We start from the raw sequence: 26,007 nt of genomic DNA on the forward strand, positions 1-26,007 counted from the left end.
ATATTTTATTTGCCTGCCTCAAGTATCTGTCAATAGGCTGCAGGTTATAAGGAAATTTAATTTTACCTGAGATTTCCTTCTTGCCTTTGTTCCCCATATCACTATGGAGGGGTGATGTGGGGTCTCCAGGAAGCTGATTCTGTAGGTTTCTGGCGATTAGGCTATTGATAAGATTGCCTTTTTCTTGTAATTTACTAAGATATTTGTAAACTGATGGAAACTCCTATCTTGCCCGACTGAGATCTCTTATCAGTTAACCATTTGTTTTCTTTCCTTTCCTTTGTCCTCGAGCAGCCAGAATCACACATATCCCACCTGGGGCAGGGGCATGTGCTAACTTGTATCTTGCCCTCAACTTGCCTCATGCTCCCTCATCAATCTTACATGACAGAAAAAGGTAATTAAAGAACCAGAGCTAGCTGGTATTGAGAATAAATTAATACTCATGTCATGTGTGTTATGCCCAGAATTCGTGATCCCCAAATACCGCCAGGGAGCCGAGTCCGATGTAAAAGCAAAAGAGCCTTTATTCGAGCTAGCTCGAGCTCAATCCCCTACCTGCACTGATGCAGAGGTGAGATACCGGGGAGAGAGAGCCAGTTTCAAAAGGACAAAGGTTTTATGGGGGCCTAGGGGCAGTTGGTGAGGTAATGGCTGTGGCCTCAGCTGATTGGCTGGGGAAGGGTCCTGGGGAAGAGTGCTGTTAGGCAGGTGGGGGGGGGGGGTTACTCAAGGGGAGGAGGTGTGGTCAAGGTGAAGGACACAGAACAAGATGGAGTCAGCCGGCGTAGGCCCGCCCTTTCAATGTGGTTTGAATAGAGCTGTACTACTAAAACGAATTCACAGTTAACTTCCAAAAAATTATCACAGTACAGTAAGTGTGTATTGGAGGTTGGGCTCCTTGTTTGGGGCCAAACTTTTCTTTTCTTTTTTCTTTTTAACGTTTATTTATTTATTCTGAGAGAAAGAGAGCATGCGCAAGGGAGATGCCATCCCGTGAATTCAGTCACGTTATTACCTATGTGACTTAATTACTGGGGTGTTTATAAGTTGAAACAATATTTTCTCCAGCATTAAATAAGTTTGTAAACCTTTTGGGCCCCAGCTGAGGTGGATTTATCTTGAACTGACTGAAGCTTAAACTTCAGGTCTTCTCACTTACATAGGCCCCTTCCAAAGTCTTGGGAGGGACCCTCGCAGTTCCTGTACGCATAATTTTGCATGTTTTGATGAGGCAGGATTTCCCAAAGTAGATGAGGTTCAGACCCTACAAGGCCTCGATACACCCCTGGGTTTCAGGTAATTCTATCTCAGTAAGTTTTTTGAATGAAGCCTCTTAAGTTATTGATAAACACTGAGTGAACACGTTAGCGGTGTGGTAAAGTCTATTTTGAATCTGAAATCCACCTCAAAGCCATGCCAAGAGTTTATTAATAAGGTACCACTTTTTGAATGGTAGTAATAATCCTATTTCTTTCAGATGAAATCAGGAATGAAATATATTATGGAAAACCAACAGTGGTTGATAATCCTAAATGTTAAGTATACTTTTTTTTTTCCTGACTTTAAAGTGCTTCTCCTTCATTCACCTACACAGGTGCAGACCGATGGCTTATTTTAAAAAATTCACTTCATTGCTTCTAACAGTACGAGCTCCATGAGTTTAGAAGCCGAAGGACTCTACGATGTAGAAAGGCTGTACCTTATCGGGATAGAGCACATTCACATGCTGGCTCGTCTGTGGCGCATCAGTATTGTGCCAAGAACATAAGCTCTAAGGGAGAATAAGGAAAATCTAAGCCTTACCCCTTTTGAATTATTGTTGAGAATATCGTTGAGGTAGGTGTGGCCACCCTCTGAAGGCAAAGTCGAGCCGCAGTCACATTGACGCCCTAACGCTCCCCCAGTCAACTGGCATCTGCTTCCTTTTAGACGGCTGCGTGCCCACACAAGTTGACACACTTCAGGATATTGTCATCGCTTTTTGGTATGTACTGGAAATCCTGGCAGCTTCTTCTCAGATTCAGAAAGGCATCAACGTTAAGGATGAAGATGACAACTCAGGGCTGTCCTTTTGGGGTGATTTAGGGTAACTTTTATTATTTTCCGTGTGTGGTAGTTCAGAAGCTTTGCGATAGTCATACCCAACTGTTACTTTTCTTCTCCCAGCTGCCTCTGATTCTTCCCACGTATATGCCAAGGCATCTTCTTTCTCTGGGAAGCATGGTAGTTGCTCCTCTGCCCCATATCATTTCTTTAATACCTACCTCTGTTAGGTATTTACTGCGCTCCGGCACTACGCTAAGACCTTTCGCTTGTGCTGCAAGTAAGACAGTGTGTCTTAAACTCTTAGAATAGAGCCTGGCACGTGGGAAATGCTCCGGACGTGGCCCCTCACACGCCACTTCATTTTCGTTTTTCCAGCAACTCTTGTGATACAGGTAGTATCATCCTCATTTCGGGGATGAGGAAGTTGAAACTCAGAGACATCGGGTGACTTGCCTAGGTTCACACTGTCAATAAGTGACAGAACCACTTAAGAAGCTTCGCGAGTAATACAATTCCGCATTCCCTGGCACTAGGTAGGACCTGAATGACAACCGGCCTTTTGGGCGTCGTCCCTTGGAGTCAGCTTCTCACTGGAATAGGACCTTTCGAGCAGGGAGCTCCTTTTCCCTATGCTTCGGGAGCTCCTGGCCATGCCACCTATGGGCATCCCCAGGCTTCCTGCTCACCGCCTGGTGCAAATATCACATCGTCACTGCTAGGCACCCACTCTGTGCCCAGCCTTATGCTAGGTGCTTTGCACATGCTCTTTCCTTTAATCTTCAAGTTGCCTTATGAGGTAAATGCTGCTAAAAAGACTCGGAGACGTTCGTTACTTAAGTCCCTTCACCAGGAAGTGACAGCCAGAATTCAGACCTAGGTCTGCCTGATTCCGGGGCCCTTGCTTCTTGGGCTGTTCCTCACTGCCAGAAACTCCTCTTCAAGGCTGTTCTCAGAACTTGAATTAAAACATGGGCTCACCATTTCAGATTCTTTAGGCTTCGCCCCTCCCCCCGCCCAACCCCTGAGAGAGGATCTACGTGATGCCGTTAGATGTCTTGTATTGAGGAGCTTCGCATGGGGAGTCATGTTCTCATGGCTCATGGACCTATGTAGATGAATAAAGGAAAGGGGTTATTCTATCCCCAAGTACTTCAAACATACTGGAATAGGGTCTAGATCACTCTACTTATTTCTTCAACTGCTTTCCTCCAAGGAGCCAGTTTTCCCTCCATGCCTTGGGATTCCAGCATAGAGAGTTTGGAGTCTGTCCTATTTGAAATGTATTTTCACTGCCTGCTTTGGACATTTTTTCAGCCAAAGCTGTTAGGATTTCAGTACATTCAGGACAGTGGTGACAAGCTTCAGTCCTCAAGTCTTCTCTGTCTCCTCAGTTAATAGAAAGGAAACGTAGCCCATCTGTCTGGACCTCTGTAGAAGAATTTGGAGAAAAAAAAAATAACACGTAAGAAATGTTCCCTTATTTTGTGAGCTACCTTTAGTCTGTCCCGTTGCTCTGCAACGGAAAGCTTTTGCAAAAATACTTGAGTTTTCCTCTTCAAATAAGATAGAGTTTTTAAAAAACAAAAAAATATCTAGAACAGTATTTCTTCAACTTTGATTATGAGACAGTCTTTGAGGATAACTGTTGTTATGTTTTACTCCCATAAAGATAAGCCCACGAATATCCAAAAGCCAATAGACTGAGTCAGCACACGTTTTATCTGTAAAATGAGGGAATTGAACGGAAATGGAGATGATGTCTAGTGCAGCGTCCACCGTTCGTGCGTATCGCAGTCTGTGGAAAGACAATTGCTGTCGGTCCAGCAGATGTAACCTGTCGGGTCAGTTCTCATTCTCCCCTTGGCTCGGGCACAATAGCTCCATGAAGAGAAGGCGGCACTAAAGACAGGAGGAGATAGGATAACTTGGAGTGGCCTGTATTTTGTTTTCACTACAGATAAACACAGGGCATTCATCTCAGCAGGAGGGCTGCCTGGGTAAGAGGAAGCACCGAGCCGATGGGTATAAGGCCATGGGTGAGCTACCAGGAAAGAGGGGGGGACAGTGGGGGTAGAGCACTGAGATAGTTGGGGGGAAGGATAACAAACTACTAAATTGTTTTGGCTGCATAATTCTTCATAGTCTTTCTTAATAGGGAGCCAGGGGGGCGGGGTGGGGGGGGGGTGGAGAAGTGGGCAGGGGAAGACACACACGTGGAAGAGGTTACTTGCACAGAGCCCGCCAGTAAGCTTGTAGGTATTAATGCCATTTTTATGTTTTCAAAGCCAAAGGACATTCGGAGCCTCAAGGTTGAGGAACTGTGTTTAACCAGACATGTGACACTCACGTTCTTTCTCTTCATAACATTGTCTGACTGGATATTAACTAGTGTTACACAAACCCGACATGTTAATGGGCCTGAAAAAACGTAGAAGAAGGGGCTGGAATAGGAAGAATAGGGGAGTTTCCAAGGCAAGAACAAAAATGCATGGCTCCCAGCCGCACCGCTAACTCCCTCTGACCTCCGCGTGGAAGAGTTTGAGTCTTCGCTCCCCTTTTCTCCACCTACTAACGTGTTTGATCTTCTGGCAACTGGTTCTCTATTTATCACAACATGGTTCTTTTTTTTTTTTTTTTCAAATTGAGATATAGTCCGCATAATAGAATATGCAACATTATAAAGTATATAGTCCAATGGTATACTTTGATAGACAATAATCACTGCTAATCCAGAACATTGTCATCGCCCCCCTCGAAAGAAATACCATACCCATCAGCCTTTACTCCCCATTCTCCCCTCTTCCCAGGCCCCTGGCAACAACTAATTTACCTTCTGCCCCTATGGATTTGCCTATTCTGGACATTTCATAGAAATGTGTGTCTAGTTTCTTTCACATGGCTTGTTGGCTTCAAGATTTATCCGGTTGTAGCATGTTTCAGTACTTCATTCCTTTTTTTAATGTTTATTTATTTTTGAAAGAGAGCACACACAAGCGGGGAAGGGGCAGAGAGAGAGGGGGACAGAGGATCCAAAACCACAGAGCCTGATGTAGAGCTCGAACTCATGAACTGTGAGATGACGACCTGAGCCAAAGTCAGATGCTTAACCGACTGAGCCACCCAGGTGCTCCAGTCACATTTTGTTCATCCATTCGTGAGTTATTGGACATTTGGATTATTTTGACTTTTTGGCTATTGTGAATAATGCTGCTATGAGTATTCATGTACAAGTTTTTGTGTGGTCATATGTTTTTAATTCTCTTGGGTACATACCTAAGAGTGGAATTGCTGGGTCATGTAGTAACTCTATATTTAACCCTTTTGAGGAACTGCCGAACTGTTTTCCACAGTGACTACACCATTTTACATTCCCACCAATGTATGAAGATTCTGGTTTCCCCAAATCTTGCTACCACTTATCATTGTCTCTCTGTTCGATCATAGCCATCTTAGTGAGTGTAGAGTACTATCTCATTGTAGCTTTGATTTATATTTCCCTAATGACCTAAGACATTGAGCATCTTTTCATGTGCTTATTGGCCATTCATGTATTTTCTTTGGCGAAATGTCTCTTCAAATCCTTTACCCATTTAAACATTTGATTATTTGTCTTTTCACTGAGTTTTAAGAGTTCTTTATATATTCTGGATGTTCTGGATACTAGACTTGTATCAGACATATGATAGTTTTGGGTTGTTTTTTTATTTTTAAATAAAGTCCAGTTTATCTATTTTTCCTTTGGTTTGTTGTGCTTTTTGTGTCATGTCTAAGAAACTGGCGCCTAAATCCAAGGTCATAAAGATTTCTCTCCTGAGAGTTTTATAGCTTGAGCTCTTCCATTTAGGTCTTTGACTCATTTTGAGTTAATATTTATATATGGTGTGAAGTGTAGGAATCCAACTACATTATTTGGTATGGGGATATACGGTTGTCCCAGCATCATTTGAAAAGACTAGTCTTCCCACGTTGAATGGTGTTGGCACCCTTGTTGAAAATCAGTGGGCCATAAATGTGAGGATTTGTTCCTGGACTGTCAGTTCTGTTCCATCAACTTACATGTCTGTTCTTTTGCCAGTACCACACCGTGATTACTGTAGTTTTGAAGTAGGTTTTGAAACCAGGGCATGTGAGTCTTCCCATTTTGTTGTTCTGTGTCAAAATCGTTTTGGAGCACCCGGGTAGCTCAGTTGGTTAAGTGGCCGGCTCTTGATTTCAGCTCAGGTCATGACCTCATGGTTTGTGAGATGGAACCCTGTGTTGCAATCTGCACTGACAGCATGGAGCCTGCTTGGGATGCTCCCTCTCCTTCTCCCTCTGCCCCTCCCCTGCTCACACTTTTCCCCACTCACACTCGCTCATGTTTGCTCTTCTGCACGGGTGTGTATGCTCGCTGTCTCTCAAAATGAATAGATAAACTTTTTTTTTTTTTAAAAAGATCATTTTGGCTATTCTCGGTCCCTTGAATTGACATACAGATTTTAGAATTAGCTTGCCAATTTTTGGAAAGAAGTCAGTTGGGGTTTGGATAGGGATTATACTGAAACCACAGTTCAATTTGGGGTATAGTGCCATTTTAACACTATTGTCTTCTGATCCGTGAACATGGCATATCTTTACATTTATTTCAATCTTCTTTAATTTCTTTCAACAACGTTTTGTGGTTTTTAGTGTGATTCTTGCACTTCTTTGGTTAAATGTTTTCCTAAGTATTTTGTTCTTTTGAGTACTGTTATACATGGAATTGTTTTCCTAATTTCATTTTTGGAATAGTCATTGCTGATGTATAGAAATAAAGCTAATTTTTACATATTGATCTTGTGTCCTGTAACCTTGCTGAACTCATTTATTAGTGCTAAGGTTTTTTTTCTACATTCCCAGGAATATGTCTTGTGGTCTTCTAGTTACCCAGGAAGATGTTGGAGCATTTCAAAGTCCCTATGGACATCTCATTTCTCAGCTTTTTCCTTTTAGGCTTTTTGTTTAGGCTATTTTTTGTCTTGTTATCAATTGCCTCACATAGCTGCCAGATTAAAACATTTATCTATAATTGTTTTCAAAAAATGCCCCTTGGGAAGAGGCTATTTTAGCACTGTGCAGTTCTCAGTGAGGTCAAGGGCAAGGCTTTCAAGTGAAGTTTTTTAGGGACCCCACTAGACAGGTAAAACAATGACAGTTTGTTCCTTGGGAATGAGGCTTTAAGGAACTTCAGCTCCATTCTGTTCCCCTGGGATGTGGGCAATTTTTAAGGCTACCATCAGGATGGAGAGCAGAGGTTGAGGACAAGTTAAAACAACAGAGCTCACTGTTCTCATAGAAATTAGTAATTTTTTCTTTAATAAATGCTCTCCGGGTTGCTGCAAGCCCATTGGTTAAAATTTCCAAAGTTCTGAGAAAGTTGATTTTGACCATTTTTGCTAGTTTTTGTTGTTGTTGTTGCTTTTACGGAAGGATGAATTTTCAGACGTCCTTCCTTTCTCATTTTCACTGATTCACCTGTAACAGGGCTTTAAAATGTCTAAAGTCTCAGGGCACCTGGGTGGCTCAGTTAACTGCCTGACTCTTGATTTCGGCTCAGGTCATGATCTTGCGGTCATGGGATCAAGCCCCATGTCAGGCTCTGCACTGGGCATGGAGCCTGCTTGGGATTCTCTCTCTCTCTCTTCCTCTGCCTCTCCTTCACTCATACTCTTGTACTCTCTCTCTCAAAAAATAGAATACAAAAATAAAAAATGAAATCTCTAAAGTCTCAATGATCACAGGCTAATTAAATACTTAATCATGGGAGATGATTAGAGGAAAGGAATAAAAATAGAAAATGTAATTCTTAGAGAAGCTCTCCCAGATGGAGAGATGAAGTTCAGCAAAGTGTTTCTATATTTAATGCTCTCAAAGTTAAGTTTAAGGTAACGGCTATTTTAAACCCCCTTTTTTTTTCATACAAGTTAAATACAGGCTTTGGAGTCAGAACTGAGTTCAGATTCCAGCTCTGCTTCTTGACTGGCTTGACAAACTGGGACAAATTATACAACCTCTCTGTACTTCAGTTTCCTCACTTGTAAAATGGGGTAATGATGTATCTATCACATAAGGTTATTGTGAGGTTTAAATGTGAAATGCTGATCACAGATGCCCTATAGCTCAATAGTATTGGTTGTGATGATTATCCTTATAATTTTGCAAAAGTACAGTGATGATTCTTGAGCAGAGTCAACTTAAAGGCAGATTTTCTTTTCTTTCTTCCTGTTTCCTTCACTTTATTTTTGCTGTAAAGAACTGAGAAGAAAATCTACTCGGCATTTTGGAATAAAAACTTGTGTCAAACAGTGACAAAATGTTATTTATTCAACAAGCCTTCACTAAGTAACTAGTAAATAACAAGCACTCTGTCAGGCACAGGGACAAAAATGACAATAGAGCATGGTCCCTGCCCTCAAGGAGCTGGCAGTCCAGGAGATGGATAAGGAAACGGGATCATATGCCACCTAACAAAGGCTGTCATAGGAGAATACACATGGTGGGGGTATAGCTTTCACCATTTCCTCTTAGATTAATCCCTTTGTCTTTGGCCCCCAAACTGAGAAATTGGTCCTATTTTTGTCTTTAACCGGGTGTTTTAAACTGTGGAATTTTTTACATTTCTAGAGATAAAGGAAAAGCACCTAGAATTATAGAGGACACTAGAAACAGTCTTTCCTACAGAGCCTGGGCTTCCTACCAGCATAGTCACTTCTAGGATTTTCAGCCCAAAAAGTTCTTTGGCATATCTTTGCTTTGCTGTCCACGTAAAAAAAAAAAAATTTTTTTTCCTCTTTCTGTTCTCCACTTTATCGTCCAGAGAGCTGGGTAGTTCCCAAAGGAAGAGTGCTTTACAGAATCTAAGGGTGATTTATAGGCAAAGGCAGAAAATGATTAGTTTTCACCTTCCAGTTCCATACACCCAAAATGAACATAAACTTTCATGGTAGTCATTACTGGAAATGCAGATAATTTTAATTCCATTGCATTTTTCAGAATTATCAGTCGTAACCCTCTGTCAACTGTTGAAGATTCCTATCTTTTTAAGTTGCCAGCATTAAAATATTTGTAAGTATTGCAACAATCTCATGGCTCATGAGATGATTTCTGATCTTTTTTGTTGTCATCAAAAGATTAAGTATTTTGCGTTTTGGTTAAAAAGTCGTAATTTAAATTTTAACTGGGTTATTGAAATAAGCATTATTAGCAAAGAAAAAACGTATATGGGCAAGATAGCCTGCAGAGGAAGGAGTAGTATTGAAGAACACATAACAGACATGGGACTTGTAGATGTAGGTAGAAATACCATTTATCTCAAAGTGGAAAGTGGAGTAAGGTGTATATTAAAAGAAAAAAAGACTAATCAAGAGAGGTGGATGCAACTGAGAATGAAAATGAGGATAAGAGTAAAAAGGATTGTACTGTTGAGCACCAAGGTGATTAATTTGATGATGCACATAAAATGTCTTCATTGGGAGCTTTCTGAAATTATTGTCCATAGCAAGAAAACTCTTGAGCTGACTTGACAAAGAAGCCAGAATTGAAGTAATCACATGTTGTTAAGTATCTTTTTAGGTACAGAATTTTTATCCTTGGGTTCAAATCACGCATGTTTGGGCTTTCTCCTTCAGAGACATGGGATCAACACAGGTGTCACTTACAACAGTTGAGAGCCTCCTCATGATGACCCTTGAATTGGAAACACTGTAAGTTGATTTTTCTTATGTGTATTTTCACTTAGTTGTTTACTTAGATTTGTTTTATTGTTTTCTTAAGTCAGATTTATTGAGGTATAAAATTTACTCTTTTTAAGCATACAGTTTGATGAGTTTTGACAAACGTGTAGTTATGTAACCACCACCACATTTGAGACGTAGAACATTTCTGTCACCCCAAAAGGCCCCTATGTGCCTTTGCAGCCAATCCCCTTTTCTCACCACCAGCCCTGGCAACCACCAACCTAATTTTTGTCCCTATAGTTTTGCCTTTTCCACAGTGTCTTATAAATGAAATCATACCAGGGGCACCTGGGTGGCTCAGGCAGTTAAGCGTCCGACTTCAGCTCAGGTCATGATCTCGCGGTCTGTGAGTTCAAGCCCTGCAGTGGACTCTGTCCTGACAGCTCAGAGCCTGGAGCCTGCTTCAGATTCTGTGTCTCCCTGTCTCTCTACCCCTTCCCCACTTGCACTCCATCTCTCTCTCTCTCTCAAAAATAAATGAACATTAAAAAAAATAAATAAATGAAATCATACAGTATGCAGTCTTCTGTGATTGGATCCTTTCAGCATAATCCTTTTGAGATTCATCCATGTTTTTTTTTTTAACTTTTTTAACGTTTATTTATTTTTGAGAAACAGAGAGCATAAGCAGGAGAGGGGCAGAGAGAGAGAGAGAGAGACACAGAACCCGAAGCAGGCTCCAGGCTCTGTCAGCGCAGAGCCCAATACAGGACATGAACCTGCGGAACATGAGATCATGGCCTGAGCCAAAGTCGGTCACTTATGTGACTGAGCCACCCAGGCACCCCAGAGACTCATCCATGTTTTTGCACATGTCAGTAGTTCATTTCCTTTTTATTGCCGAGTAGTATTGCAGTTGTGAGGATATACCAGTTTGTTTATGCATTCATCAGTTAATGGGCATTTGAGTTGTTTCTAGCTTTTTGGCCTTTATGAATAAATTTGCTTAAAACACTTACATGCAGGTCTTCGTGTGAGCATATGTTTTCATTGGGGGAGGGGGGCAGGTGGTAAAATACCTAATGGCAGGATTGCTACATCATATGCTGAGTGTATATTTAACTTTTTAAGAAACTGCTTACCTGTTTTCTAAAGTGGATGTACCATTTTGCATTCCAGCCAGCAGTATATGAGATCTTCTATCTATCCTTTCTTCTAATGTCTTTATCTATTTTTCATAAGGTGAATGTTGGCCTTAAAATTGAGTTGGGAAGTATTCCCCTCTCTTCAATTCTCTAGTACTGTTTGTGCAGAATTGGCATTATTTTTTCCTTAAATGTTTGCTAGAATTCACCAGTGAAGCCATGTGGGCTTGAAGCTTTCTTTGTGAGAAAGTGTTAAACTACAGATTTTATTTTTGTAATAGTGCTACTTAAATTACATACTTTATTTTTTTGAGTAGTTCATGTCTTTCAGGGAATCTATTTCATCTTGAAGTTATTGACATAAAGTATTTTATAATAATCCCTTATTATCCTTTTAGTATCTGTAGAATTGTAGTGATGTCATTCCTCTCATTTTTGATATTGATAATTTGGTCTTCTCTTGTCTTTTCTTGATAAATCTGGCCAGAAGTTTATCAGTTTTACTTATCTTCTCTAAAAAGTGCCTTTTCATTACACTGACTTCTCTATTTTTGTTTTCCTTTTCAAAAATTTCTGCTTTGATCTTTATCATTCCATTTTCTCTCCTTACTCAGTGATGAATTTCCTTTTCTTTTTCTAGTTTCTTAAAAGTGGACACTGGGGAAGATGAATACTATATGAGCAACATCCCACATGTTGACATGTTGTGTTTTCAGTTTCAGTTGGTACAAAATAGTTTCTAATATCCATTTTGACTTATTTGACCAATAGGGTTACTTAGGAGTGTGTTGGTTAGTTTCTAAATATTTGGAGATTTTACAGATCTGTTAATTTGTTATTTAATTCCATTGTGGTCACAGAACAATATGTTGGATGACTGAAATCCTTTTAAATTTATTGAGGCTTGTTTTATAGCCAATGAATTCTGGTAATAGATGAGAATATGGCCTATTTTGATAAATATTATGTGTCCACTTGAAAGAAAATATGTAGTCTGCTGATTTGGTGTGGAGTATTCTATAAATGTCAACTAGGTCAAGTAGGTTGGTAGTATTTTTCAAGTCTGATGTATCATTACTCATTTTCTATATATTTTTTCTGTCAATTATTGAGAGAGGGATATTGAAATCTCCAACTATAAGTGAGTGCTTATGTGTCTCTCTTTCCTATTCTCCTTAATATATTTGGAAGTTCTATTATCAGATACATAAATTCTTAAGTTATGTCTTTTCTAATAGTTGACATTTCTATCACAATGGAATAACCTCATTTATCCCTGGTAATATCTTTGCTTTGAAATTGACTTTGTCCTATAGTAAATATAGCCACTCAAGGTTTCGTTTGATTAGTGTTAGCAAAGCATAATTTCTTCCATATTTTTAACCTACTTATATCTTTGTATTGAAGATGAATCTTATAGACAGCATATAGTTGGCTTTTGCTTTTTTATCCAGTATGACAACTCTATCTTTTAATTAGGTGATTATACCATTTATATTTAATGTAATTATTTATATGCTTACATTTAAAGCTACTGTCTACTCTTTTCTATGTATCCCATCTGTTCTTTGTTTCTTTTCTTTTTCTTTTTCTTCTTCTTCCTGCTCTTGGGTTGATTTAGTACGTTTTATTATTTTTTGGTGGGGGGATAAATAGTTACAACTCAGGTTTTGTTATTTTAGTAGCTGTTTAATGGTTTGTAGTGTTCATGTTTAACTTATCACAGTCTATCTTCAAATGATATTATATGATTTCATGAATAGTATAAGAACCTTACAATAAATAGTGTACTTCCATTGTTCCCCTCCTGACCTTTGTGCTATTGTTTTCATACATTTTACTTTTAGCACACCATATTATTTTTTTTGTTTAAATAGTCAGTTATCTTTTTTTATTTTTGTATTTTTGAGAGAGACAGAGTGCAAGTGGGGGAGGGGCAGAGAGAGAGGGAGACACAGAATCTGAAGCAGGCTCCAGGCTCTGAGCTGTAGACACAGAGCCTGATGTGGGGCCTGAAATCACAGACTATGAGATCATGACCTGAGCTGAAGTCAGATGCTTAACTGACTGAGCCACCTGGGTGCCCCTCAATTATCTCTTTTATTGAAGTATATATAGATCATGTAATATTAAATTAGTTTCAGGTGTACAACACAGTGATCTTTTATATACATTATGAAATGCTCACAACACAGTGATCAATTATATACATTATGAAATGCTCACCACAATAAGTATATTACAGTATTATTGACTATATTCCCTATGCTGTACTTTTCATCTGGTGACTTATTTATTTTATAACTGCAAGTTGGTACCTCTTAACCCTTTTCACTCATTTTGTCCATATCCCCAGTTTGTTCTCCGTATTTACAAGTGTTTTCTCTTTTTTGTTGTTGTTTATTCATTCATTTGGTTTTTTGTTTATTTTTTGTTTATTTTTTACCTTGTTTTATTTTTTATTTTTTAAAATTTGCATCCAAATTAGTTAGCATATAGTGCAACAATGATTTCAGGAGTAGAGTCCTTAGTGCCCCTTACCCATTTAGCCCATCCCCCCTCCCACAACCCCTCCAGTAACCCTCAGTTTGTTTTCCATATTTATGAGGCTCTTCTGTTTTGTCCCCCTCCCTGTTCTTACATTATTTTTGTTTCCCTTCCCTATGTTCATCTGTTTTGTCTCTTAAAGTCATCATATGAGTGAAGTGATAGGATTTTTGTCTTTCACTGACTAATTTCACTTAGCGTAATACCCTCCAGTTCCATCCATGTAGTTGCAAACGGCAAGATTTCATTCTTTTTGATTGCCAAGTAATACTCCATTGTATATATATACCACATCTTTCATCCATTCATCCATCAATGGACATTTGGGCTCTTTCCATACTTTGGCTATTGTTGATAGTGCTGCTATAAACATTGGGTGCACATGCCCCTTCAAATCAGCATTTTTGTATCCTTTGGTTAAATGCCTAGTAGTACAATTGCTGGGTTGTAGGGTAGTTCTATTTTTAACTTTTTAAAAACCTCCATACTGTTTTCCAGAGTGGCTACAGCAGTTTGCATTCCCACCAGCAGCGCAGAAGGGTTCCCCTTTCTCCACATCTGTTGTTTCCTGAGTTATTAATTTTAGCCATTCTGACACATGTGAGGTGGTATCTCATTGTGATTTTGATTTGTATTTCCTTGATGATGAGTGATATTGAGCATCTTTTCATGTGTCTGTTAGCCTTCCGGATGTCTTCTTTGAAAAACTGTCTATTCATGTCTTCTGCCCTTTTCTTAACTGGATTATGTATTTGATTTTTTGGGTGTTGAGTCCTTTATATATTTTGGATACTAGCCCTTTATCAGATTATGTCATTTGCAAATATGTTCTCCCATTTCATCAGTTGCCTTTTAATTTTGTTGATTGTTTCCTTTGCTGTACAGCTTTTTATCTTTTTTTCATGGATGTTTATTTTTGAGAGAGAGAGCACAAGAGTGGGGTAGGGGCAGAGAGTGAGGGAGACAGAGGATCTGAGCAGGCTCCGCACTGTCAACAGAGAGTCGATGCGGAACTCGAGCTCACAAACCGTGAGATTATGACCTGAGCTGAAGTCAGAAGCTTAACCGACTGAGACACCCAGGTGCCCCAGAAGGTTTTTATCTTGATGAGGTCCCAATAATTCATTAAAAAAAATGTTGTTTGTTTGTTTGTTTATGTTTATTTTTGAGAGAGAGAGACAGAGTGCAAGCAGGGGAGGGGCAGAGAGAGAGAGGGAGACACAGAATCTGAAGCAGGCTCCAGGCTCCAAGCTGTCAGCACAGAGCCTGACACGGGGCTCAGACTCACGAACTGTAAGATCATGATCTGAGCCAAGTGAGATACTTAACCAACTGAGCCACCCAGGTGCCCCTATTAATTAATTAATTAATTAAGAACATGGACACACACATACATGTATGCATGGGGGGGAGCAGAGAGAGAGGGAGAGAGAGAATCTCAAGTGGAGAGAGAATCCTGATGCGGGATTCAATCCACGACCCTGAGATCACGACCTGAGCCAACACCAAGAGTCAGGCATTCAACCCGCTAAGCCACCCAGGCACTCCTCAGTAGTTCATTTGTACTTTTGTTTCCCTTGCCTCTGGAGACATGTCTCTAGTAAGAAGTTGCTTTAGCTGAGATCAAAGAGGTTTCTGCCTGTGTTCTCCTCTAGGATTTTGATGGTTTCCCGTCTCACATTTAGGTCTTTCATCCATTTTGAATTTATTTTTGTGTATGGTGTAAAAAAGTGGTTTAGTTTCATTCTTCTGCACGTTACGGTCCAGTTTTCCCAACACCATTTATTGCGAAGACTATCTTTTTTCCACTGGATATTCTGCTTTATCGAAGATTAGTTGACCATATATTTGTGGCTCCATTTCTCGGTTCTCTATTCTATTCTATTGATCTATGTGTCTGTTTTTGTGCAGTACCACACTGTCTTGATGATTCCAGCTTTGTAATACAGTTTGAAGTCCAGAATCATGATGCCTCCAGCTTTGTTTGTTTGTTTTTTCCCAACATTATAATTCGGGGTCTTTTCTTGTTCCATACAACTTTTAGAATTGTTTGTTCTCGCTCTGTGAAAAATACTGGTGTTTGATAGGGATTGAATTGAATGTGTAGTTTGCTTTGAGTAGTATAGACATTTTAACAATATTTGTTCTTCCAATCCTTGAGCATGGGATGTTTTTCCATTTCTTTCTGTCTTCTTCAATTTATTTTCATAAGCGTTCCATTGTTTTCAGCATACAGATCTTTTACCTCTTTGATTAGGTTTATTCCTAGGTATCTTATGGTTTTTGGTGTATTTTTTTTTTAATTTTAGAGTCAGAGTGTACAAGTTGGGGAGAGGGGCAGAGGAGAGAGAGAGAGAGAGAGAGAGAGAGAGAGAGAGAATCTTAAGAGAATCTTAATCTAATCCATGCTGAGTGTGGAGCCTGACACAGGGCTCGATCTCACGACCCTGAGATCCTGAGCCGAAATCAAGAGTAGGATGCTTCATCGACTTAGCCCATCCAGGCACCCCTTGTTTGTTTGTTTTTTTCTGAGATTCTACATATAAGTGAAATCATATAGTGAAATGATATACATACATATAGTGAAGTGAAATCATAACCTATATAGTTACCAGTTCTAATGTTCTTCATTCCTTTGTGTGGATCCACATTTCCGTCTGCTATCCTTTTCCTTCTGCTTAAAAATACTTTCTTTAGGGGCACCTGGGTGGCTCAGTCAGTTAAGCATCCAACTCTTGATTTTGGCTCAGGTCATAATCTCACAGTTTGTGAGCTCAAGTCCCGCGTTGGGCTTTGCTTGGGATTCTCTGTCTCCTCAGTGCTCTTTCCCCCTTGCACACGCATACTGCACGTGCCCTCTCTCTCTGTCTCTCAAATAAACATTTAAAAAAATACTTCCTTTGGCATTTCTACAGTGTAAGCCTGCTAATGATGAATTCTTCCAGCTCTTGTATGTCTCAGATAGTCTGTCTTGCTTTTATTTTTGAAAGATTTGGGTATAGAATTCTAGCTTGATAGCTATTTGGTCCCCCTCTCCTTTTCACTGCTTGAAAGATGTTGCCCCACCGAGTTCTGGCTTACATTATTTCCAACAAGAAATATGTTGTCATTGTTATATCTTTGTTGCTCTGTGTGTCATGTGTGGTTTTGTTCCTTTGGCTGCTTTTAAGATTTGCTCTTTATCGCTGGCTTTGACCAGTTTGATTATCATGTGCCGTGGTGTAGTTTTATCCGTGTTTAATGGATTAAACTAAACATGTAGTTTAATCCATGTTGTGCTCAGATTTCATTGACCTTGCTGGATTTGTGAGTTTATAGGGTTTACTTATTTGGAAATGTGGGGGCTATTAGTTTTTCAAATTTTTTTTATATCTCCTCTCCTTCGTGGACTCTAAATATACATATATTAGGCCACTTGAAGTTGTTGCACAATTCATTGAGTTAAGGAGAGGCATGGGGTTTTTTCCATATATGAAATACTGTTATAATAACTTTTTTAAATGCCCTTGTCTGCTAATTGTAGCATTTGTGTAGATTATGGATTAGTTTTTGATTGATTGCTTTTTTAAAAAAAAAATTTAACATTTGTTTATTTTTAAGACACAGAGAGTGATCAGGGAAGGGGTAGAGAGAGAGGAAGTTAAATCTGAAGCAGGTTCCAGACTCCGAGCTCTCAGCACAGAGCCTGATGTGGGGCTCAAACCCATGAACCACGAGATTATGACCTGAGCCAAAGTTGATTGCTTTTTATCCTCAGTATGGGCCATATTTCAGATTTATTCAAACTCTTAGAAGTCTACCCTCTTTCTGTGTGCTCTCAACCCGAAGTGAGACTTTTGGCTTGGAAGGAGTTACCTGTGTATTAAACTACTGATCAGTGTCACCCAGTTCTAATCTCTATCTCATTCTAAGGGTACCATACCCCATGTCATCCTTACCTTTCCGTTGGGCACCTCTGTCCTTCTATCTGTGTATTTATAATATTCAAGAGCAGCAGTTGGCCAACTGGTCCCTACCCAACCATCCAGGCCATGTGCCTCAAGAATTCCTTTTTGCACAGCCCTGTGATGACTTTGGCCCGCCTCTTCTACCTGCTCGAGTAACTCCTTTACCACTAATTTAATTGTCTGTGTTTCCATTTATAGGATTTTACCTAGCCGTATGGCCTGCTGTCTCTGCCAATTTAAAAATACTATTGAGGTTGTCTGTAAGACAGTCAAGCTACATTGTGACAGTGCATGTCTGACAAATGGCACACGTTGTGGTAAGTCCTAATTGCCTGATGATAAATTTGTAAATTTTTATTTTATTTGTGGTTTAACTTTTATTTTTAATCAACAATGATAATTTTTTTTAATGTTTATTCATTTTTGAGAGAGAGAGCATGCACGTGCGTGAGCTGGGAGGGGGCAGAGAGTGAGTGAGGGGGACAGAGAATCCGAAGCAGGCTCTACACTGACAGCAGCAAGCCCCATGCGGGGCTGAACTGTGATATCATGACCTGAGCCAAAGTCGGATGCTTAACTGACTGGGCCACCCAGGCACCCTAACAATGGTAAATTTTTAAACTAATGATGTCATTGCATTATTTTTACTCATTCAGAGTTCAGATCCCTAAATTTCTAAGAACTATTCCTTTGTTAAAAGTCAGATTCTCAGTTACATTATTAAGTCAACTACCCACCCCCAAATGAAAACCTGTTCACATAGTGCATCACAGCTTATAAGCTGATTTTACGTGCGTTAGGTCTCAGGTGCCCTTTGTCTTATAGGACAGGTGGAGATACCTTTTTGTTTATTTTGTTGTTTTTATAAGTGTGTAAGAGTACAAGTGATGCTGATTTCTGAAAAAGTTTTATTTGGAGCCTCTGTGTTTCTGTGCCCTAACCAGAAGCTGCTACCCAACCGTTCTAACAGATGAGAGGGCTCTTCTATTCTTGGGCTGTCCAACTCTTGTTCTGAATCTTAAGCTTTTCTATCCAAAACACAGGTGCTTTTAGGTATTTTTCTGTTCTTAGGTTTTATTGGCACTAACTTGGTGACTTCCAAAATGTGCTTTTGCACCTGGATAGCTTGAATATGGGTCCCTGTCAATGGTCTAGGGCACAGCATAAATTACACTTTGCTACTTCTATAAGTGGTGTTGCTTGTTTTCCAAAACAATGTTTTACCAATTATCTTACTCCCTTCTCCCTTAGAGGTGGGCAGAATAGGCATTTTTTTTTTTTATCTCCTTTGACAGGCGAGGAAAAATGAGATCAGAGGTGCCTTAGCCTAGCACTCGAGTCTCCTCTCCCGTTTTGGGCGCTCCGCCAGCCCGCTGCTCCTCCTCTCTCGTGACCTTTATCACCTCCTCCTCCGATTCTCACCAGCACCACTAAAAATACTTTTAATTCTTCTGGAAAAACCCAGCTGCACAGTGCTGTTCAGTGTACACAAGCTGTACGCTTGACCTTCATGTAGTTGGAAGCTCTGGATGGTTCTCTCAGTAAAGCTAGAAATCTGGAAATGAAAGGAAATGAAAGCAAAGTAGGCATTTGACCAAAGTTTCTTTATCCCTTCTGCATTTTAAAACCTCAAGTATCATTCCGTTGATTTTTTTGAATGCCCCACAGTGGCATCTCTCTCATAGCTGGAAAATCTCTTAACCTATACCCCACATCTCTGCCCAAATTTAAGCAAAGAACCAGGGTGGACTTAGCGGGTCTTGTGTTTAGTTTTTTCTGTCTAGAGCTTATGTTACGGGAGGTGCGATATATGGGAGCAGGGACCAAGCGAAGGAATTGGTGGGTGGGCGGAGAGGGCGTGTCCAGATGAGGGCCTGCTGGTGACGGGTGTTGTCCCGTGCATATGTGATGGTAGCAAGAACTCAAGCCCACTGAAGACGTAGAAGGAGGAAGACTCGCGCTCCCTCTGCCCCCGAAGCAGGACAGGGTGGGGTATGTGAATGCCAGGAGTCGCACTAGAGCTGCACACAGTTTAGCCGAGTATCTTCCGGCCTTGGCTTTTCTTGAGGCCTGGGCAATCGGCCCTTAGGGACCAATGGAATAACTCTAAATATACTTATTCACACTGTGGAATGTTCTGAGGAAATAGCTACTTTTTCAAAACACATCTTTTTGTCCTTTTGTTGTTGCCAATCGTGGGTCCAAGTTTGAGTTCGTCTCCTCTCTAAATGGCGCTCGAGTATTTGCTGATTCTTAATTTGCTTGACTGGGACGTATGACTGTGCATTGACAAAGAGCTGTGCTGTCAGTCTTCCATTATCAGAACTCATCTCTTCTTCTTCTTCGACAGATCAGGAAGTATACCTAAGGAAGGCAGAGGGATCATTCATGAAGGTATTGACAGCTCGAAAGAAGAGCGCCAGCACGGAGCTGACTATTGAGCCAGAGAAGGCGTCCTCAGACATAGATCGTGTCAGTTTGTCAGCCTTTATGAACGAGCAGCTAGACTTCAATGACGAAAGTGATGTCATTAGTGCACTGAATTACATATTGCCTTATTTCTCGGAGGGCAATCTAGAAGACGTAGAATCGACGCTGTTACCGTTCATTAAACTTCTGTTTTCAAATGTGCAAGAGGGAGACAAGCCCGTGGGTCACTCGATGAACGACACAGGGGACCCTTCTCTTAAACCTGGATCCAACAATTCAACTTACAAGAATAAACTGAGAAAACTCTACTTTCTGGAAAATTTGGTAGATGCAGAAATTCAGGAAAAAATTGATGACGTGAAAAAGAAAGAAAAAATGGCCATGCTTATACATTCCAGCCTTTTAGGTCCCAAGTTTAAACGTCAAATCTTTCCAAAGAAATTGGAAACTGCCCAACCGCAGGAGAAGAGCCTAGACGAGGTTGAGAGTGTGGGGAAAAAGTTCCTGAGAGTGAACAAGGTCATCAAGGGCCCAAAGGGCATACGGAAAAGGCACTTAAAAGAACTGAGACGTCAGAACATCCAGAGGAAACAGAGCGCCCAGCCATCTGTGGAGAACATGGCCAAGGAAAGAAGGCTCAGGACACCATCCCCGGGGGAGCTTCCCGTGGCGCACAGGCCCAGCAAATCAGTGGGAAGCTCCTTCAATACAGAGCCTTCGTTCATAGATGAGCACAAGGCAGCGGTCTCTTCTCTCATGAAGCAATACTTTTTGGACAGGCCTTCTGCCACCCCCGCTCCCAAGGAAAGAAGGCTCAGGAGACCATCCCCAGGGGAGCTTCCCGTGGCGCACAGGCCCAGCAAATTAGTGGGAAGCTCCTTCAATACAGAGCCTTCGTTCGTAGATGAGCACAAGGCAGCGGTCTCTTCTTTCCTGAAGCAATACTCTTTGGGCAGGCCTTCTGCCACCCCCGCTCCAAAATCCCCACCTGACGTGAAAAAAGAATCAAAAGACTTAACGTACACCATTTTTGTTTTAGAAGATGCAAATGCTAGAGTTAGAAATATGAAGCCTTTCAGACCAGCCTCACTCCCCAGAAAGACACACCACTTTCATAAAAGTCGCTCCCGTGTGGTCCACAGAACACCCAAGGCCAAACTGAATCGAAAGTCCAGAAAGGAAAGTTCACTCAGTAATAGACAGCTGCTTGCAAAGAGGCCTCCATCCTCTGCAGTCAGGAGCCTCATAAATTCCCCTTCACGAGAGGATTTTTCATCTCCGGGAGAACTGAGTCCTCAGAAAAATCCTTTTCCAGAATTATTTGCTCCTTCAGGAACTTACAGAGAAAACACTACTGTAGAGAACACTACTGCCCAAAATGTTTCTGAAGAAAATATTTCTACAGGAAACACTACTGTGCCAGAACAAACCCTCCCTGAATTCACAGACCGTAAGAATCTTTCCACTGCTAATTCTACTGTTACTGCAGACAACTCTATGCCGACCATTAAACAAACCAATGATACACAACGGGAATACCACAATGCGGGCACTGGCTTGCCCCCAAAAGCCACAGGCTTCACTGTGTCAAAGCTCTCGTCCCCAGGTGATCTGTTTGAAATTCAGTTAAACCAGCAGCTACAGTCCCTCATCCCCAGCAATGACGTGAGAAGGCTCATTTCTCATGTTATCCGGACTTTGAAAATGGACTGCTCTGAGACCCAGGTGCAGCTGGCCTGTGCCAAGCTCATCTCCAGAACAGGCCTCCTGATGAAGCTTCTCAGCGAGCAGCAAGAAGTAAAGGTGTCCAAGGCAGAGTGGGATACGGACCAATGGAAAAATGAGAATTATATCAATGAGAGCACAGAAGTCCAGAGTGAACAGAGAGGGCAGGAGTCAAGGGAGGTGAGGATAAATCCCCAAATGTGGGGTCTCGACATTTAGGTGGTTTAGGACATGGACCCAAGCACAAGGACCAGGGGCTCCTAGTCCGGGTCTTGTCTTGGCCACATAATTTTGGCTAAGGCAGTGATCTGCCACTTTGCTCATTTAGGAAACAGTGCCGCTGTTCCCAGAGGAGACAAAAAGAGGACCTAACATACAAGATACATCAAGTCTTGAAGAAAATGCTAATGATTAAGATTACATATCACATTAGATTTGGTATATTCCTTAAGAACCTATAAGCGATTCATCGGAAAGAATGGGGTTTTAGAGTCGTTAAAGAATAGTTAACTTTCATCCTATCTCTGTTTTCTAAAAAAATTGTTCTTTCCCTTTTTTTTAGCTCACAAAAGAAGTTCCAGGCTATGGCTATAACAACAAACTCATCTTGGCAATATCTGTGACTGTAGTAGTGATGATTTTGATCATAGTGTTCTGTCTCATTGAGGTAAGGACAACAATTAGTTCAGATTCCCAGACTATATTCCTTCTTTATAATAGATTCAGAACCCACAAACTGAAAATCAAAGCCACTTTCCCACCTATCACGACTTGATATCCCTCTTCAGTCTGGAGGACTGAGATATGCTTTGTCCTTTTATTGCAAAGTATATTCCAGGGATTTTAAAAGGAACCCCACTGCCGGGAGACATCTGTGGATTGTAACCAAGATAACAAGCCATTAGCTTGTTCTGAGACATTAGGTCTAAGAAGACCACAGTTGACATGATAGTAAAATTTCTTCAACTCAAAAAAATGATGTCGATTCGATGCACTCACCAGTCATCCTCCTACTACCACTGATTTCTTTCCTCGTTGGCTAAAATGATGAGAGAGAAATAGTCTTCACCTTCATGGAGCTATCAGTCATCTTGGAAGAAAGGGCATGGCTTAGAGATAAAAGTGTCATCTTGTTGATTAATTAGATGTGCCTACAGCTCTCTCCCCCACTTCGCAAGGCATTGTGTAAACAGGTTCAGTTAAAACCCTGCAGCTAAAATCCTGCATCAGGCTACTCAGAGCGTGTCATAATTACAGTTGCCTATTCCTGGAGCTTGCCTGTTTACCTTTTATTCAATTATGTATGAATTGAATATATATTCAATATATTTATTCAAATATACATATGCTTATTATATATCTATATCTATATCTATCTATCTATCTATCTATCTATATATAGATATATATATATTGCCATCTGTCATGGCAACCCTCCATTTCAGCCAAAACAGCCCCTCACCATCCCCTAGTCAGACCATGCCCATTCCTACTTTTGTTGGTGACTTTGCCCACTTGAAATTCCTTTATTTCACTCTGCTGGTGGAAGTCCCGTGAGCCTTCAAAAGCCAACTCGAGTTCATCTTTCTTCACAAAGCCTTCCCCGAATACTGTAATACTCCTGGACCTAGTCCTTCTGTGAGATTGTCACCATTTCTTAGGGTCTACAGTGACGCATTCCCCTCCCCTGATAACAAAAATATGCTAAACAGTTTGTTAAAAGGCAGCTCCTCAAGAGAGAAATATCAAGGTCATGGATCAGAGCAGAGATATGTAAGGCTTCCTGGTCTATCAGATTTGAGTAAAACCTGACTGGATGTATTAACTGCTAAGGAGAAACATGTCTGTCTTCTGGAGGGTTGGTCAGTAGTAAAAGCATAGAAATGGTGAGGAAGAGACCAACATGGGCAGTGCCCACCTAGCCTTGCCTAAGAGTAGAGATGGCACCTCAGGCAGCAGATGAGAGTCAGGCCCACCAGCCGGGCTGTGCCCGCGGGGCAGATGGATGGATCTAGCTACCTCCGTCCTTTCCATGAAACACTGGATTCAGCTAATTACTTTTCTTCCACTTCTCTTCTCACCAAATAGCCTTCTGATTATACTTCAGTGTGCCACAGAGGCCTGTCTCCACAGGAGGTGATGCCCAATCATGTGGACACAGATGCCCTATCTGTGGAATGGATGTTTTCCTTATTGTCAAGTCATGACCTGACATTCTGATTTTGATCAATCCTGTGACATTGGTAAGGTGATATTGCCTCCATGCAGAAAGAAGTGTGTTCTCTCTTGATGAGATCAGAGTCTGATTTCTCAGCCTAAGAGCCTAGGAACTAGCATGGGGTCAACTTACCATGACCTCTGGGAAGAGAAATCATTGGCCATTGTCCAGTCAGTACTCTGCATCTTGAGGTGGCCTGCAGCCTTTTGCTTTTGGGAAGTTCTATAAACTCCTATTGCTGTTTTAAATTCCTATGTGGTTTAACCTTGTGTTTATATTTTTTTATGTGGTTTCATTATTTCCTCTCCCTACTTAGATGATACACTTTTTGAGGTCAGAGACCATGCAGTTTTTTTCCTGTAGTGGACAATAATGATGTTCAAAGGAAGAGATGAGGCATTGTGTCAATTTCACAATGAGGAATAATGCAACGTAATATTTATGTGAAGTAGCCTACAGAGTCCAGCAATAGACAGATCCGTGGGTGACGAGGACTTTTAAAATGTTACCTTTTAGAGGCGCCTGGGTGGCTCAGTTGGTTAAGCGTCCTACTTTGGCTCAGGTCATAATTTCATGGTTCAGGAGTTCGAGCCCTGTGTTGGGCTCTGTGCTGACAGCTCAGAACCTGGAGCCTGCTCTGGATTCTGTGTGTGTGTCTCTCTCTCTTTGCCCCTCTCTCACTCTTACTCTCTCTCTCTGTCGCTCTCAAAAATAAATAAATAAACATTGAAATGTTACCTTTTAGTATTCAAATCAGTGGAAGAAAATAAATAAATGGTAATAGAACAACTGCTTAATTATTTGGGAGGAAAATAACAACAGATCCCTATTTCTCACCTTAAAAAAACATATTTCAGTACATGTAAAAAAAGAGAAACAAGAACCCATCAAAGTACTAGAAGAAAATAGAATCAATACTTTTATAATCTTGTGGTGAGAAAAAGCTTTGTGACCTGATACCACATGCAGAAACATTTGATAGATTTGATCGTCTTGTCTGATTTCTGCTTGGAATAAACCAGACATCTGATTTAATCCCCACAGTCCTGTGAGGATGATATCACCATCCTTCTTTCCTACATAGAAGGGGATCAGCTTAAGGCCACTGTGGCAAAATCCAAAGCAGAACCCAGCTGTGCCTGCAGTCAGCCTGTGCTCCTATCCCACTGTTCCGTCTCCTTCACGATAAAAACACTGACAAATATTTGAAACATTGAAATTCAGTGAAAGCCCTTGAAAGGATTAATATATTTCATATGAAGAGAGTTTTATAAATCAACAGGAAGAGGACAAACAATCCAGGGGATCAAGGGGGCAAGGACTACGATGAACAGGAGGTGTGGACAGTCCGTCACCATATCTGCCTCATGGCTTATGGGACATGGGCCTCGTTAACAAGGCCTTTTCGCCTCATGGTATAAAAATAGTCTCTGATATTTTCTTCTGTACTCTTATAATATTTGTTGTGATTTATTTATTTTTAATCTGTATGGAATCTGTCTGGTGTTTTGGTACGGTCGAGGTAGGGGATCTAACTTTTTTCCCTTGCATAAAGATCCAGTTACTTTAAAATCTTTTATTGAATGGTTCATTCTTTCTTCATGGATCCAAAATACTATTTTTATCTGGACTCTATTCTATCAACCTGGTTTTCTTTTCCTGTATCAGTATCACGCTACATACTTAACTGCAGTTGCTCTGTAAGAACGTATTTTAACGTCTGCTCTGTGATCTTCTTTTTCATCCATTTTGTAGCTATGCTTGCACATTTTCTCTACCAAATGTCAGCTGGCCAGTTTTTGTTTAAAAAACTGTCTTGGGATTTGAATGGGATTGCCTCGAATTTGTAGGTTAATTTGAAGGGAACTGACATCTTTACACTATTCCAGGAAAAAGGTGTCTCAGATCACGTATTTGTTTCTTCTTAATGTCCTTCAGAAGAGCTTTAGTGTTTTCATCTCATAGGTCTTACCCATTCTTTGCTAAGTTTATTCCTAGGTACTTTATGCCTTTTTACTGATAATTGTAAATGGGATAATTCTTCCGTTTTTTGATTAATTGTTTATGGAACATAGGAAAGTCATTGAGGTTTACATGTTGATCTCTTGATTTTATATATATCTAGCCATCTTGCTGAATTCTCATGTTTCTTCCAATAAAATTTTAGTTGATTCTCTTGGGCCTTTTAGTTTGTCTGTAATTTCGTATGCAAATACATCTTAGTTCTTCCTTTCCACGACTCCATTTTTTCC

At 40.6% G+C, this 26,007-nt stretch overlaps 1 protein-coding gene and 1 long non-coding RNA gene across 3 annotated transcripts in view; one reads left to right on the plus strand and one right to left on the minus strand.

Annotated features, from left to right (window-relative positions):
• LOC144615400 (leucine-rich repeat-containing protein 37A2-like) overlaps positions 1–26,007 on the plus strand; it is a 44,455-nt gene that overhangs the window by 15,384 nt on the left and 3,064 nt on the right. The window contains exons 6-12 of one of the 2 annotated variants that reach the window (XM_081794781.1): positions 9,061–9,132; positions 9,696–9,770; positions 17,581–17,699; positions 19,733–20,010; positions 20,278–20,478; positions 20,650–21,717; positions 22,100–22,204. In XM_081794781.1, coding sequence (XP_081650907.1) covers positions 9,061–9,132; positions 9,696–9,770; positions 17,581–17,699; positions 19,733–20,010; positions 20,278–20,478; positions 20,650–21,717; positions 22,100–22,204 — 1,918 coding nt within the window. The remainder of the gene's footprint in view (positions 1–9,060; positions 9,133–9,695; positions 9,771–17,580; positions 17,700–19,732; positions 20,011–20,277; positions 20,479–20,649; positions 21,718–22,099; positions 22,205–26,007) is intronic. The other variant, XM_081794780.1, reaches the window with a different exon arrangement.
• On the minus strand, positions 3,441–16,130 carry LOC145715148 (uncharacterized). Its single transcript, XR_014137171.1, has 2 exons — positions 16,048–16,130; positions 3,441–3,477 (listed from the first exon to the last, which is right to left on the minus strand). It is a non-coding gene; the product is annotated as an uncharacterized LOC145715148 (long non-coding RNA).

Source organism: Panthera onca (assembly GCF_046562875.1).
Source record: "Panthera onca isolate mPanOnc1 chromosome E1 unlocalized genomic scaffold, mPanOnc1 haplotype 2 h2.Chr16_ul_3, whole genome shotgun sequence".
Taxonomy (NCBI): domain Eukaryota; kingdom Metazoa; phylum Chordata; class Mammalia; order Carnivora; family Felidae; genus Panthera; species Panthera onca.